The sequence below is a fragment of the Equus asinus genome, chromosome 21, assembly GCF_041296235.1.
Source record: "Equus asinus isolate D_3611 breed Donkey chromosome 21, EquAss-T2T_v2, whole genome shotgun sequence".
NCBI lineage: Eukaryota > Metazoa > Chordata > Mammalia > Perissodactyla > Equidae > Equus > Equus asinus.
The window spans coordinates 78,533,163-78,549,581 of record NC_091810.1 but is presented as its reverse complement, the minus strand read 5'-3'; the positions used below and the strand labels follow the sequence as shown (position 1 = coordinate 78,549,581).

General features: G+C 42.3%; 1 protein-coding gene across 3 annotated transcripts in view; it reads right to left on the bottom strand.

Annotated features, from left to right (window-relative positions):
- The window catches only part of ATP2C1 (ATPase secretory pathway Ca2+ transporting 1), a 146,900-nt gene extending 143,485 nt beyond the window's left edge, over positions 1–3,415 (bottom strand). For 2 of the 3 annotated variants that reach the window (XM_070493151.1, XM_044754759.2), the window contains exon 1: positions 2,966–3,415. In XM_070493151.1, the coding sequence (XP_070349252.1) occupies positions 2,966–3,073 (108 nt within the window). In that variant the 5' untranslated portion in view covers positions 3,074–3,415. The remainder of the gene's footprint in view (positions 1–2,965) is intronic. The other variant, XM_070493154.1, reaches the window with a different exon arrangement.
- Between the last annotated feature and the right edge of the window lie 13,004 nt (positions 3,416–16,419).

Below are 16,419 nucleotides of genomic sequence, written 5' to 3'. Positions count from 1 at the left end.
AGTGTGCTCCACAGGCAATCTGCCTGTGGTATGGGTCACTCCTACACCAGCCTGTGCCAGGCTCAAAGGTGGGCGTGAGGGAACAAAGAACAAGGACCACCCAGCATCATGTGTGTATAGGTGCACATATGTAGACATGTAAGCAAATGGTTTACTACACATGATATAGTAAGGGCCCCTACTAGAAGCAGACATAATATCTTGGAAAAGGCGGGACTGTACTTCACTCTTCCCTGCAGAACTGGTGAAAGTTTTTTCACTGAGCCCATTTAACCTGAATTTTGAAGGACGTATAGGCAATCTCCAGATGGGCTAGTTGTAAGTAAAGGACAGAACTCTAGGCTAGAGGGAGGAGTGTATTTGAATACCCAGAGGTGGAGAAGTAGGTGGTGTGTCTGGGGGACTATTCTGAAAATGTGTGAACACAACACTAGTAGTACCCAATGATGCTAGATGGAGTGGGAGAAGACTTTAGGTGACATGCAGACACTGCATTAAATAACAATGAATTACTTGGAATTGCAAAAGTTGTCTATCGTTTAATTTCCTTCTATCCCTGCCCAGGAGAATTTCTCAATTGGCTACTAGGATGCTAATATCTTAAACTAATCTTCCTTCTTACAAAACAGAGCAAGTTTCAGGCTCAGAGGTTTCACAGGTAACAGTATCTAGCTAGAATTTGACATTATTTTGCTTTTATTACATTTATGCTTCCCTTTTATTTATGGCAAATGACAGTGGTTTTCCATTTAGAGCAGTAATATAAAATTTCTTGCTAAACAAACTTATGTTTAAAAAGTGAGTGATTTAAATGCAAATATAGAAAAATACTAAGGAGTTAGTCATACAGGTAGTAAACACTTATGGCAAGAATTATGACAGTGGTATGTGACTATCTGAAGTGTTGGAATTACTCTCTAAGAGAAAGATTAGCCATTTGCTGTGTTGCTATCACTAGGCTGTTCAGAGACTAGACATGGTAAAATGGATCAAGTTTAAAGCCATGCAGACAGGAGTTCAAATCTCCCTTCAGTATATTCTAGCTGAGTGGCCTTGGATAAGACCTCTTAAGATCTCTGTCTCACTTCCTTCATCTTTATAATGAAGATCCATCTTACATGAATGTAAGGATTAGAGACAACCAATATGCAAGTCCTAAAATTATAGACATTATTAACCTCCTTTACAACTTTCCAACAAGCTTTCCAAGGTTAGCCATGATTGACTCTGACCTAATTTCTCTAATTCTGTGAGACATTACATCTGCAGAGCTGTTAATTGGTTTCAGAAAGGAATTGAATATGCTTTCTTATTTCTCCATCAATTTATGCAGAAAGTTAAGAAATCAGCACAATACTCATAGTTGTTCCCAGGTGATCCCAAATGGTTGTAAACTTGGGAGAGGACCATCCACTCAGTCCAAGTCAGAGGATCCATTTTAAATTCTAATGTTCTCATAAGTGCATTTTGTAACATCTTAAAGATAAATTTTAAAAAATAATAATAACCATACAAGCAATACAGCCACACCTCTGAAAACTTACAATACTGAGAAAAGGAAAAAAAGAATCACTTAATCCACATCCCAAGGTTCCAGCTCCTCCTTTCAGCCACCTCCCCCTCCCCATTCCTCACACCCCTCCTCCCCCACAATGAGGCCTGAAGAAGCCTCTGGATGTGGACTTGGTGAGTGAGGCAGATAATAAGTCACAGCACCACCACCTGGGCCTCTGGCTTTCCACTTCAAAAACAAGCACATACTGAGACTTGGAAACCAAGAGATTTCCTTGTAATCATGACACCTTGCCTAAGTGAGAGAGAAACTGGCCAGTCTAGCCCCCTTTGTGAGCACAGTCTGAATTTCCAGCCCTTGTAAAATCATTAAAGCACAGCACAAACGCAGTTTCCTCGAGAACAGTAGTAATGATTTTCATTTTTCCAAATTATGCATCGACTTTTGGGGAAACCTGTCATTAAAGGATATTCTGTCTGCTGACCTTTGCTTTCACTTCCTGGAAGTGTTTGATTAAGTAGGTCATCTCATTCAAATACAGGACACTGCTAATATCTCCTACCCAGTTTTGCAGTTCTAGTGACAAGCATGATGCCCAAGCAATTTACGACTCTGGGTCTTCAATGTGGCTGTACATTTGTCCTTTACCACTGCCACACGTCTTCCTAAATGAACCACCAGATTTAAATGGATCAGATATAGCTATTTCTTCCAACGACCTGGTACAATTCACAAAAGTGGATTTTAGAAATGCCTTTTTCATAATGGTAAGAATGATACAAATCTCAAAACAATAAAATGAATGCATGATTTTGAACAAGAAGTGATAAGACATTTTAACAGTTTTTTTTTTAATACTCCCACATGCTAGAGTCTACTACTAGAAATCCTAACTTTTAATTGGCTAAAAAGACTGAAATTTCCAGTGCTCTATCCCCTACTTGCCACCAAAAAGAACAACTAATTACTTCTGAATGATCTTCACAGTTCCCTAGTGATCTGTTTATCTTATTTACAGTCTACAAAATGCATTTTGTTTTGCAGGTCCCGGTGGTATTAATATTGCCATAAATACGCAAAGAAGTCAAGTGTATTTCTAGGGCCTGATAGTTTTCTTTGTCAAGATATTAATAGTTTTATTTGAGGCCCTGGAAAATCATCAAGGAATCCACAGTTTAGCTCTGATAGAGTAGTTTAGTCTAGCTATTCAGAAGAAAAAAAAAAGCATGTGGTTTTATTACAGAACTTGAGCTTAATCTCAGGATCCAAATGTTCCAAGTTCAAATAAGCCCTCACCAGCCTGCTTGCTCCTCTGATTGTCAAGTCTGAACAGCCACGAGCAGGGGCCTATAAACATGTAAACCAGCAAAAACTAAATCACCAAGCGACGTAAAAGCAACACCCAAAAGCAAACATCCATTAACCTTAAAGATAATATAAACAAAATAATACCTGTTCTTCGGCTCTTTGGTTTCTCAGCATCGATAAATATTTCCTAATTACATGGAGAGGATAGTTTTTGAAATAAGAGAATCTAGACTGAGGCAACAGATTATCCATGGTGAGGAATGCAAGAAGGGCCTTGTCTGCCCCTCCCTGTCAGCAACCATATGAAATCTAGAAGCTTCACGATTCCTCAGATGCCTAAAGATTTGCTTGTAGCTCAAGCACTTTCCTGCAAACAAAGCAGAGGTTCTTGCTGCTTCCTCTTTTGAGGAGGGTTCCTGGTGAAACCAGACAGCCAAGTATGAACACTGTCTAAAAGCGTCCAGAAATGCCCAAAGGGCAGTAGGAGCCAGGAGGAATTTAGAGGCTGGTCCACAGAATGCAAATTGCTTAGTGGTAGTGATGTGACTGTCCTATTTCTAGCAACAGCGTTCTGTTGCAAGCTATGTTAATATTAGCTAGCTAGTGACTTTCCACACCCACAGACTCTCAGGAGGTTTCATCTTAATTCTTCTGACAGCTTTTCTAGCTCTTAAAGAGGACGTGACATGAGGTTTTTCCTGTTTCCCTCTAGATTTCTTATCACTGTGAGCACACACAGACAAGCCTCGGCTGAGTCCCGGCTCTAAAATGTTGATTCATTCAGTCTTGAGCAGCATTGTTTTAGAGGACTTCTGAAAAATGAACACGTCCCCTCGCTCTTCATTGTTATCAAGGAGTTCAGTGTCAGCACTGAAAATGATGGGTTTACACTGTCATGCATAATGCAACATGCCCAGTAACCAGATACTTTACATTAATTGCACAATAGCTGCAAACAGATTCTGTTCTGAGTTAAAAGGCTTCTCTCCTTGAATCCTTATCTCAAATCCACAGGCTGAATCCAGGAACATTAAATTTTCCCAGGCTTTATTCTGAGTGTAAGAGAGAAAAAAAATGTTATACATTTGCTTTCTAACTACTATAAGAAGGATTCATGCTTAAAAAAAAAAGAACATGATAAGAGGTCTGTGGTCTTAGAGGACACAAAATCACAAAATTTGTAAGCAGTATTTTCTTAATTCTCTGTAGAAGTCACAGGCTTTCTGAACAAAGTCCTCAAGAAGGCTCAGCTATTTTATTATCTTTTTTAACTGGTAGCTGGTTCATTTGATGGAAACATTTGGTCACTTCTGTGAGGACTGTCATGTAGAGTCTAGGCCAGACATCGACCCCAAACCATGAGGCCCAGAGATTTGCTTTCAAGTGGAAAGAGAGAGCTGGTCTTTTCCCCTGCAGGTTGGGGAGAAGAGGGTAGATAGAGCGGGGGAACCCATGTTGCAGCCCGAGCCGGCCCCCTGGACTGCCCCCTTGACTCTCCTGGCTGGGCTGCCTGCCTTCAGGAATACACTTGAAAGGCCTAATGTGGGCTGTGCTGCGAGCAGCCCAGGCCATCTGTCAGGCTGGCATCAGGCCATTTGCAAGGTGATCTTCCAGTCTCACCAGAAGCCAGGCTGGCAATTCCAAGAAATCATTTACATAATGCTGCTAGGTCAGGCTCCTTGGAGGAGGAGGCCCTGCCCTCTCTCCTCTCTCCAGGTGCACTGCTACCTGCTTACAGAGGCCCTTGCGGTCCTCCTCCGTACGGTGGAGACAGCCGACTCGAATGAGGGCTCGAGAGCAGCACTGGCTTGCGAGCCACCAGAATGCTAAGGGCACAGTGCTGTGCACTCCCTGCCAGCTCACAGCCCAGAAAAACCAGGAGCTTGGAAATCCGGACACCCTGGCCAACCCGAGGCCCTGGAAAGGGGGGTGGCCCTTGGGGAATGGCAGTAGGCAGAGGTGCCATTTGTATGCATCCTCGAGGAATCCACAAGCTGCTCTTTTGCATCTGTTTTTTAAAATATCTAAACCTTCAGAGATGCCTCTTATTGTGGGCAGAAGCCAGCAGCCTCCCAAACACGCACAGCACGGCTGGAGATCAAAGCATTTTCCCAGTGGACTAACACAAAGCCGACTCCATTTCAAATGGTTGTTTCATGATCACCTTTTCCTGGGTTGAGGAGAGTGATGAAAAGAGTTGGAGAGGGAGGAAAATAAACCCCCAAACCAAATATTCTGTCCCAACTAGATTGACCATAAAAAGAAAAATTGGTGAAACAAATGAAACTAAGATTCCCGTAGGAGTTTGATGTCAAATATAAATCATATCTAATACTTACTGGGCCTTTGGGCCAGTCACTGTGCTAAATTCTTGACATGTATTATCTCATGTAATCCTACGGCACCCTGTGGGGACACTGAGTCTCAGAGAGGGTAAACAACTTGCCGAGGTCACATGGCTACAAAGTAGAGAAGGGATCCTAACCATACAGGCTGACCCCAGAGTCTGGGTTTCTAATCAGTACATGGCACAGCCTCTTAACCCGCATCCAGAAATGGATTCCTGAGGGCCTCTCTAGTGATTAACCTGAAGAAGAAAAGGCATGGAGTTGCCTTGTTAAAGAGAGATATAAAAAAGGACTGCCAGGCATTTACAGACTAGGATGATTAGATTAGAGACCGGTCGCATCTTCAGAAAAAACCATATGACTTCCTATCCCCAATTCTCTCTAAATAAGGCTAATACTCATCACTTGCCTCTTAAAGTTTCCTTTGTGAAATGATTCTAGTGATCTTGAAAAGAGATTGTATTCGTAGACATCGATTTTCTGCTTCCCAAACTTTGAAGTCTACAGTAATCTCGGTTTCTGTTTGACATAGGTTGCAGTGGTCCATTTCTCTCAATGTTTAATGCAAATATGATGTGGGATTTTCACACCCTGTTTCTCAAATCAGAGTCAGAGGCCCTTTGTGTTCACACTATGGACATTTCTGCCATCTCAGCCCGGTGGAGCACTGTTCTGATCGCCAATGACTCAGTTGCCTTAGTGAAAGGCAGCTAACCAGACTTCTGGGGGCTACAGTGTACATCTGTAAGGACCCAAAGAGCTCAAAGTATTTGCCTCAAGCGTTAAGAGATCAGTTCTGCCCCCTGCAAAGTAGCACAATAAAGCATGGAAGCTATTACCTGTTATTTTTGCAACCCATTCCCACCTCTTGTCCTCTATTCAATAGAAAAATAACAGAAACCACGAACCTAGGAAAGTCATAGATCAAGCTTGCAATCCCACTGTGAAAGGATATTTGTGTGTTTCTTTGATCTCTAAGAATCACCTGCTTTTTCACAAATAGCTTAAAATATGGAGAGTGCCAAGTTTTTCACTTGAAGAGGAACATAAAAAGGCAAAACTAAAGCCAGAAAAAACAGTGACAAGGGGGTGAAAAGAGAGATATTTTACAGTTTTCTCCTTTTCAAATGTTGGAGAAGATAGGATGAAAATGTTGGTTTGTGAAGCCATCTAGCACTGTGCACTGCACACAGTAGGTATTTCATTAATGCATATCAATACATATTTATTAAAGGGAAAAGGCAAAGAGAAAAGAATGGGACCCAAGTGTTAAATTTAGGATGAGAAATAGGAAAGGAAAACAGAAAATATGTCTCCAGGATACCTTCGACTTGACAGGGTTTCCAAATTGCATCAGGACAAAAACAAAACCCCACTATCCTCTTCTCTTCCTCCTTCCAATCAGCGCTGAGAGTTTCCATCAGAAAAATGACTCCATTCTCTGGGAATTAATCCAGTCCAGATATAAAGCAAAGGGCAGGCAGTTAGGATGATGGAGAAGCAGCTAGCCCAGAAAACAGAAACCATTTTTTATCATGAATTCCACTGAGAAATCACTCTCAGCCTGCTAGGTCTGTGGATATTGGCCCAGTCTCCTGCTCCCCCAAAGACAGTTTTAAATGAAACCAGGAGAGAGGAAAGGGAGGCAGTTACCATTGTTCATCAGGACAAGTTTACGCAGCACCAACATTCCACCTTTTTTGTGATTAAAACATTTGTGCTACTTCATATGACCACATTTTCTTGGTGTCCCCATCCTGTAAGGAATAATTCTCACATCTGCATACAGTGCATTTTCACTTTCCCAAAAATCCACGTTCAAAATCCCCATACATTGCCATTACAACCATAATTCAACAACTCTCATGTTTGTAATTGCTCTATGGGCCATACAACTTTTATGCCTTCTGCTCTCCGGTTCCAAGTACTATTGATTTCTGAAATTTAGCAATAACAAAATTTAACAATAACACTCGTCTTCCACTTAGGAGAAACCTTTTTTCGCACAGTTTAGGCCAAACTTGAACACACATCAGAGTCCCTTGGAGGGCTTTGTTAAAGGCAGGTTGCTGACCCCACCCTCCGAGTTTCTGATCCAGCAGGTGAGCAGTGAGATGTTGCATTTCTAACAACTTCTCTGGTGTTGCTGAAGCAGCTGCTCTGGGGACCTCACTTTGTGGGCCATTGGTTTGGGCGATATCAGGTACAGCCATGGCCGTAGAGGGATTTCTCAGGTGGATTTGAAGGCTAGATAGCCTGTTTGCTGGAGCACGTGCATGGGGGTGGCGGGGGGCGGGCCACTTCCATCAGATCCACATTTTGAAATATTTCCCCAGGGGTACTGGTTTCCCCCAGGCCCATCTCATTTCTTGTAGCCTCTCTTACATGAGAGAGCGCCCGCGTTACCAAGTTTCAAATCGGCCTCCCACCAAGTTCTGTCTTCTCAGTGATATCTCCATTTGATATCACATTTATCTCAAACTCTCCCTCACTCAGGTCTTAAGTGGCAGCCTTGGCACTATCAGTATTCTCAGCTCAGGAAGATTAACCCTTTGTTTAAGCCCAGGGCTGGAAACCACAGTCCTCTCTTCTGCCACTAACACAGTGTTCCTTTCCAGTTGGAGAAGGAGGAATCTCAAACTTGGAACAGGGAGCCCCCCGCCCCCACAAGAATCTCCAGAATCACAGACCTCCACAGACCCGTCCCCAAGCATAATCTGCTCGTCTCTGTCTTCAATGCGACTGTGGTTCGGGATGGATCCTCCACCAACTGGGTCTCCTTTCTTCCAGGCTTGAGATTCCACTCAAGATTTAACTGCAAACTATTCCTTTAATAGAAACATGAAATGCCCCCAGCAAGCTTACCGTTTCTGATGGATTTGGGGGCAGGTCTTTGGAGCCATGTTGCCTTCTCCTCAGGACTTGATTTCCTTCCACCTTCCCCTCAGCAGCCATGCTTTGCTCTTTCTGACAGGGCTAACACCAACCCAGAAGAGGAAGAAACAGGTACTTCCTCTTAAGGAGGGGAGAACAATGGTTCCACCCTGGGGGAACTTTAAAATTGGTGGTTGTGCTAGCTATAATTCTATATGAAACATATAATATGGTTTTAACAATAAGGAAAATATATTTTTTCCTGAAGTAAAATAAGTTGCCTAACAAGGAAGATGGAAGGAGAGGGTGGGTGTGACAGGCTATTGTGTTCCCCTCTAATGCCTGGTGGTTTGAAAATTAAGGACGTGGGGCCGGCCCGGTGGTGCAGCGGTTAAGTGCGCACGTTCCACTTTGGCGGCCCAGGGTTCACTGGTTCCGAAAAAAAGAAAATTAAGGACGTAACTGAGAGCAGATGTATGATTGGGCTAGGCGTCCCTCAGCAGGTGATGGCCCTTGAGATAAAGAAGTGATCCAACCTCTCTTTCCCATTTGACTCCTTTGCCTGGGAGGAAGTTAAGTGGCCCGAGAACGTGATGCTTCAGATGATCCTTAAATTCTCATTTTGGGTTCTGGTGGAAAGGCCCAGGCCTGAGGTTTTTATCTGGGTAACTCACCCACTTCTCATGCCCACCGCCTTTGAAAACCATCAGTGGGGGTGCGGGTGGGGGGGTGTGATGGAGGTGGTAGCTGATGTTATCTAAAAGAATGATAATGTGCAGGCAATTCACAGTATAGAAATTGCTTGTCACAGGAGGCTTATAAAATCGTGTTCCTCCACACTATTATCCCTGAATTTTTTACAATACAAAAAGCAATCACCCTACACATGGAAATGAAATATGACTTCCCTTAGTTGGATCACCAAAGAGTGTTAATATTGGTGCAACCCAGGCTACACACAGGTAGAATAACCTGGGTAATCATTACTAGAATGTAAATTTGTCATTATTGCTAAAATCTTAGCTATCAAAGCCAGAGGTATATGGGATTGTTGATTGATTGATTGATTGATTGATTGATTGATTTTTGCAAGGCTGGTTAGGTGCTCTTTAGAACCTTGCTAATCCCATGGTCCACAGACCAGCATCATTAGCATCTCCTGGTCCTGGGAGCTTATAAGGAATGCAGAATCTCAGGGCTCACCCTAGATCTCCTGAATCAGAATCTGCATTTTGACAAGATCCCCAGGTGATTCGTATGTACATGAAGGTTTGGGACCACTGCCTAGGAATGAATACAAGACACCTACACACTCCCATTGCACGCTGCACATAACGTGATCCTACCACTTAACTCAATAGGGGTGCCTGTTTCTTGTCTGTAGCTCCTTGTCTGGGGACTTCTTCACCGATCTCCTTCAGAGCAGTGACTGTCTTGTCCATTGCTACCTCAGTGCCTCAAAGGTGCTTAATAGATTTATGTGGAATGAATGAATGACTGATTATACCTGTAGTGTAGCATTTGGGTATGAGCTACCCTAAGTTTTCCCAAATCTTGTTGGCCTCTGAATCCAGACTGATTCTATCAACAGTAACAGCCCAAATTTCACTCGTTCATATCCTCATCTGTTCGTGTAGGACCTCCTGCTGCTGCAAATTGCCACCCAAGTATTTCCGGGAGCTTTTGGATGTGTCTCTTCTATCATTTCAAGCAAATCCTAGCCAGCTTCCAGCTAATGTCCACTGCTCCCTTCCTGTTCTGGTTCCCCAATCCTGCCCACTTGTCACTGCTGTTGTCACCCGATGTGTCACTGTGTTCCCGCAGTGAGGTCTTGAGGCTCTTGAGGTCCAAAGCATCCTCTAGGCTCACTCCTCGTTTAACTCGGTGCCCTCTGTCCCTCCACATGTGGTCATGAGCTGTCCTTCCAGGCACACTCCTATTCATACATTCTTGGGAGGTTCTTCTACTGCGACCGTTTCAATCCTTCCCTGCCCTTCTGTCTTTGGCACAACTCAGAACCCTTACTGTGGGTTCTGCACCTTGTCAACAGCTCTTGTGGGCAGGGTCCCTTTTACAATGACCCCAGGCCAATATTTCTACCTCAGGTTCCACACCTGGGTCCTGGAATTAAATACCTTTGACTACCACCAAAGGAGAATAAAGTTATTTACAAGTTACAGTCCTCAGACTTGTGGCCATGGATCGCTTTTCCTTTTCTCAGGTGTGAGTCACATCAACCTCTCCAAGTGCTTCCAGAAAAGTGTGAAGTGAGGGACCCACACTGCACCTTTCTCCCATGGTGGGGCATGGGACCATTAGCACTAAGGTTCTCTCTAAAGAAATACTTCTCACAAAATTATTTCCCTGTTTTTTGGGGGCTGGCCAAGTGGTGCAGCAGGTAAGTTCACATGTTCTGCTTTGGCAGCCCGGGCTTCGCTGGTTCAGATCCCGGGGTCAGACCTACGTACCCCTTGTCAAGCCATGCTGTGGCAGGTGTCCCACATATAAAATAGAGGAGGATGGGCACGGATGTCAGCTCAGGGCCAGTCTTCTTCAGTAAAAAAGAGAAGGATTGGCAGCAGATGTTAGCTCAGGGCTAATCTTCCTCACACAAAAAAAATTATTTCCCTGTTTTTGTACTTGCTTGATATTTTTTCAGTTGACAAGACTCTCTCCTTGACAGAACTTGAGTCAGCTCCTCTGAGTCTTCTCTTTGACTAGGCCCCAACCCTACCTGGACAGTCCAATTTCAGCAAGAATCTTGCTGGGTCAGTTTAGCATAAATCCCCCTGCTTGATATCTGATCACTCTGGCCTGCTTTCAGCGAGAACAGCCCTGATGTTTCCTTCTAGTAATTTTCCATCCACTGACCCCAGCCCTGCTTCTTGGCTATAAATCTCCACTTGCCCTTGGTGTGTTCAGAGTTGAGCCCAGTCTCTCCCCGCTACTGCAAAACGTCCATTGCAATAGTCCCTCTTCAAGAAAGTCTTCTTTACTGTCTTTAACAAATGTCATGAATAATTTTTTCTTCAATGTCGTGTGGGTAAGGGGTTCAAGAGAGTTGTAAAACACGTTTTGGGTTAAAACCTTTGAAACTTTTTATATGATTCCAGTACCACGCTTCTTAATCTTTCACGTGCATGTAAATCACCAATGGGTCCGGGGTGGAGCACAAGATTCTGCATTTCTGACAAGTTCCAGGGTGATGATGACGTTCCCCACTTTGCACCCCACTTTGATTAGCAATTGCCCAGCACCTCTTTTAGAATGCAAAATCAATATCTCAATGCCTCAGTTAAACTTGCAATTTTAATATCCCGTTACATGAGTTTCTCCCATCATATTCATCACAATTTGCTATTTTTCTATTCGTTTGTTTATTCCTTTTTGGTCTCCTCCACTGGAATGTAAGCTCCATGAGAACAGGAATCACATCCATCTTGGTCATCATTTTATTCCTAACACCTAGAACAAACAGTAACAAAATTTAGAAGCTAGTGCACAGAAGAACAAGTGGTACCTGACTTAGCAGAACAAATGAGCCGAAGCCTAAGGCAACAGCATGGAAAGCTGCGAAAAAACCCAATTTATACTGCAGAATTCTCCAAAGGCTCGGGAATTGGCAGACCAAATAACTCTGGAAGTGCGGGTAGAAACAAGAAGGTTGGTGGAAAATCTTTAGGAAGCATTTGGACCAGATACCTCCCCACTCCATTAAGCAGGGGACTGAAATGTCCTTGCAGAAGGTTCAACCTTATCTTCTCTCCTGTTCATTTGGTTCTTTGGGTTTGTACTTTTTTTTTTTTTTTAACACATTGATTGTTATTTGAGAGGACGCAGAGGTGAAGACCAGTCCACCCTGTGTGTGGCTGCCTCCTTCATTGTTTAGGTCTCAACTTAAATAATATTTCCTTAGAGAGGGTTTCCGTACTGTTCTATCAAGAATAGGTTGCCCCTGGCTTTTTTTCTCACTAGCTGAGTTCTTTCTGGTGTAACTGGTTCACTGAACACAGAGAACTCACAGGATGATATAAAATAAAGCATTATTTTTTACTCCTACTGTTCCTTTAAAGGTGCTCCGTGGGGTATATGTGTGTGTTTGTGTGTGTATGTGTGTGCGCACACGTGCATTCCTCTCTACATGAGTAAACTTTTGGGCAGTTCCCATGATTTTTGTAGTTGCTCAAAGGAACTAGAAAATTCTACAGTAAATTTAAGTCATAAACACAGTCTCGATCTGATATTATCTAGTCTCAGAAAAATAAAAGTTTTCAACCTGATTTACTCGAACGTCTTCCTCCTTCCTTCCAGCGGACACCCGCTAAGCGTTGTTTGCAGTAGAAGAGGGAGGGGTGGTGCTCTCGCTCTCTTTCCTAGCCTAGCATTTCTCCTCCTCCCCTAGGTTGCTAACTGAGATTTCTGAATCTGCCAGGGCAAAGGCAGGGGGTAGGAGGAGAGAGATTGAGGACAGAAAGTTCTTACTTGGCTGGTGCTGCTGTAAGATGGCCTCATTCTCTCCGGGCCTGGCAGTGGTTTAGAGCTTCCTCGTTCCCTGGTGGGTCTTCATTTGTTGAAGCCTTTAGCACCAGGCTCAAAGTTTTGCTCTCCCCACCAGGCCTGCCACTGCCCCTTAATGCACTTCAAATCTATCAGTGTTTTGGTTTCTGGGTTTTCTGACTTTCTTAGAAAGACTTCCCTAGCCCTGAACTTATAAAAATATTTCTATCTATTTTCTACTGTACTTTATTTTTTACATTTAGATATTTAATGCCATTTAAATTTTATGTTTGTGTATGTTATGTGGTAGAGATTTACTCTATTTTCTCACAAATGGCTGGGCAATTTTCCTAACCCCACATATTCTTTCTCTGTGGATTTATAATTCCACATATGTCATATATTCAGTTCTAGTATATACTTGTATATTAGTCTGCTAGGGCTGCCCTAACAAAGTACCACAGACTGAGTGTCTTAAACAACAGAAATTGATTTTCTCCCGGTTCTGGAGGCTGGAAGTTCAGGATCAAGGTGTCAGCGGGGTTGGTTTCTTTCAAAACCCCTCTCTTTGGTTTGTAGATGACCATCTTCACCCCGTGTCCTCATGTGGTCTTCCCTCTGTACATCTGTGTCCAAATTTCCTCTTTTATAAGGATACCAGTCACATTGGATTAGCACCTGCCCTAATGATGTCATTATAACGACTGCCACTGTAAAGTCCTTCTCTCCACATACATTCGGAGGGACCGGGAGTTGGGACTTCAACATATGAACCTGAGGGGGTTACAATTCAGCCCACAACAGCTTGGATCTGTTTTCAGATGCTCTATTTGTCCATGTCTGTGTTACTGTCACAGGGATAAACTTAAAGAGTACGTAGAAGACAATCTACTATTTAGAAACTTACTTTCCTTAATAGTTCAGGTGTTACATGCTTTGTAAAACTTTCCCCAAATCTCTTCTTTCTCCTACTAGAAACATATATCTCCCATTGTATTTTATTTGAACTTCTATTATAACAATGTTCCCTTTATAAAGAAGTGTGTCAACTTCCAGCTTGGAACTAGATTGCAAGCTCCTAGGGCTCAAATAATTTTAAGAATTTAAATTATTAATTAAATATTCATGTTTGATATTATTAAGAGCAGTTTGTTAATGATTTATTTTGTGTCAAACGCCATGTTGTGAGTTTTGCTTCCACCATCTCATAAGCACCCTGCAAAGAAGTAATAAAGCTCAAAGGGGGAAAGTGACTGGCCTGAGGGTACACAGCATGTAAATTGCCCATTTACAATTCCAAGCCAGTTCTATTAGACTCCAAATCTCCAACTCTTAACCATTACGCAGTGCTGCCTTCATTGCTATTTTTTGAATCCTCTTCCATCTCCAAGCAGAAAGTCTGGTGCACACTAGGTACCTAATGTGTATGCTTATAAAATGAACTAAGCTGAAAAGCACACCATCAACTTTTATGTTGTCATCCTCTCTGTTTAAAGCCCTGTGACCAGTGAACTATTTTAGGTCTGGATTACTGTGGTTGAAGTATCAGATATGTGGTCAGGGTCCTTCCCATCCCCATGACATATACAGCCTGTGCTTCCAAATAATGACAGTCACCTTTCCTTCCTGTACACTCGTGGTCTTTAACACAACTCTTGGGCTCAAACCAAGCTCTTTTACAGCTGTTTACTTGAGGCTACCATTTCTCAGTGGGTCAAGCCAATGCCATAAAAAGTTTTCATTTAAAGATAAAAAATAAGACAACTTTTGTGAAAGAGATTAATATAGAGATAGTGAACGAAAGCTAATTCTTCATTATCACTGGAGAATTATGCACTGGTTGACCTATGAGCAGTATACTGTATAACAATGTATATGATTGGGTGGGTGTCTTGGTCAGCTTGGGCTGCTATAACAAAATACCGCAGACTGTGTGGCTTAAACAACGAAAATTTATTTTCTTATAGTTCTGGAGGCTGGGAAGTCCAAAATCAAGGTGCCAGCAAATTTGGTTTCTGGTAAAGACTCTCTTCCTGGCTTGTAGACTGCCGCCTTTCTCATTGTGTCCTTACACGGCCTTTACTTGGTGGGTACCACAAAGATAGATTGAGAGCACTCTGGTATCTTTTCTTAAAAGGATGCTAATCCTATTGGATTAGGGCCCTGCCCTTATGACCTCATTGAAACTTAATTTACTTTCTTAGGGCCACCATCCTGAGCAACACATGAATTTTAGGGGACACAAATATTCAGCCCATAACAGCGGGTCAAGTTGCTTTAGGATAGAAATAGAGGGTAGGCCCTTGAAGATCTTAGCACATTGTTGGGCTCAGTAAATATGACTAGAACAATATCTGTTTATATCTAAACTGTTTTATCTTCCCTATATGTGAGGATCCATGTCTCTATAAAATTTTGAACAATATTGCCTACTCAGAAGTTATTTGTAAATGCTTAAGTTTCCTGGGTGAAAGATCTCTGTATCATTTAATGGTGTGAAAAATTTCATCAAAATGAATGAAGTCTCCATTACTTTCTATCTTCAGCATTAAAACGTAATTCTCATCCTAATTCACAGTTGTTTTATTGAAATTTTTTTTTGAGTTATTTCCTGGAACTATCTCAAACAATCTCTTTCCTTTCCTTAATATTGGTTTTCAGACACTTACATATAACTCTGTCTCCCCAGAGGCCTTTGTTTATAGTTATAAAATTTTTAGTGCTACAGAATTCCTTTCAGCTCTTTACGAATTCTCTTGCTCCAAGGTCCTGTCTAGATCTGACATCCTGTGATTTCGAGATGCTCCACGATGAAAGCAATGTTTTAAACTCTAGGCTTGTCAAGCTCAAAAAGAATATAAGGTTGAGGAGGTGGAGAGAGCAACAGAAGTGCTGTTATTGCTACTGTTGTGTGGAATTGTAAAAGTAGCTCAAAATGACAGCATGAGTTGCCTCCCTCATGTAACTGTAAATTCATAAACAAGTTGTTTTCCAAGAGCATGTCAAGGTTTCGTCCTTCCCAAGAATCTTCCCCCAAGTGTTTTTGATGGCTTCCTACCAAGCATGTCTTATCAAGTAAAAATCGACATTTCCCTCCACCTTAACAGCAGGTGCCCAACTCTCCACTTCCATCGGTGCGGTTTCTTACACTTTTGTCCTTATTAGGAGCTCGCTTCCCTTGGTCTCCAAAGAGGCAGCCTTGTAACAGGTGCCTTCAATTGGCAGCTTGACACTGTCAGAGCTGCTAAGTTTCCTCCAGTCTGTGGCTGGGTTTCTTGCTATTGGTGGAGGCAGATGTAATGCTGAGACCACCAATTGAAATTTCATATGCATCGGACTGGCTATCACATCTGAATGAAGAATTTCATTTTGCTAATTTTTTTTAAAGTTCCCAGATTGTAAAGCAAGAGGTATACTTGTTCTTTGTTTTTTAAAAAACATTTTTTTAAATTGATGTAACATTGGCTTATAATAGTATATAAATTTCAGGTGTACATCATTATATTTCCATTTATGTGTAGACTATTCATGTTCACCACCCAGTCTAATTGCCATGCATCACTGTACACATGTGCCCTTTTACCTCTTTCGCCCTCCTCCCTCGCCCCTTCTCCTCTGGTAACCACTAACCTATTCTCTGTGTCTATGTGTTTGTTGCTGTTGTGTCTTCCACATATGAGTAAAATCGGATGGTATTTGGCCTTCTCTGTCTGACTTATTTCACTTAGCATAATGCCCTCAAGGTCTGTCCATGTTGTCACAAATGGCAAGATTTCATCTCTTTTTTATGACTGAGTAGTATCCATTGTATATATACACCACATCTTCTTTATTCATTCATCCACTGATGAGCACTTAGGTTGTTTCCAAGTCTCGGCT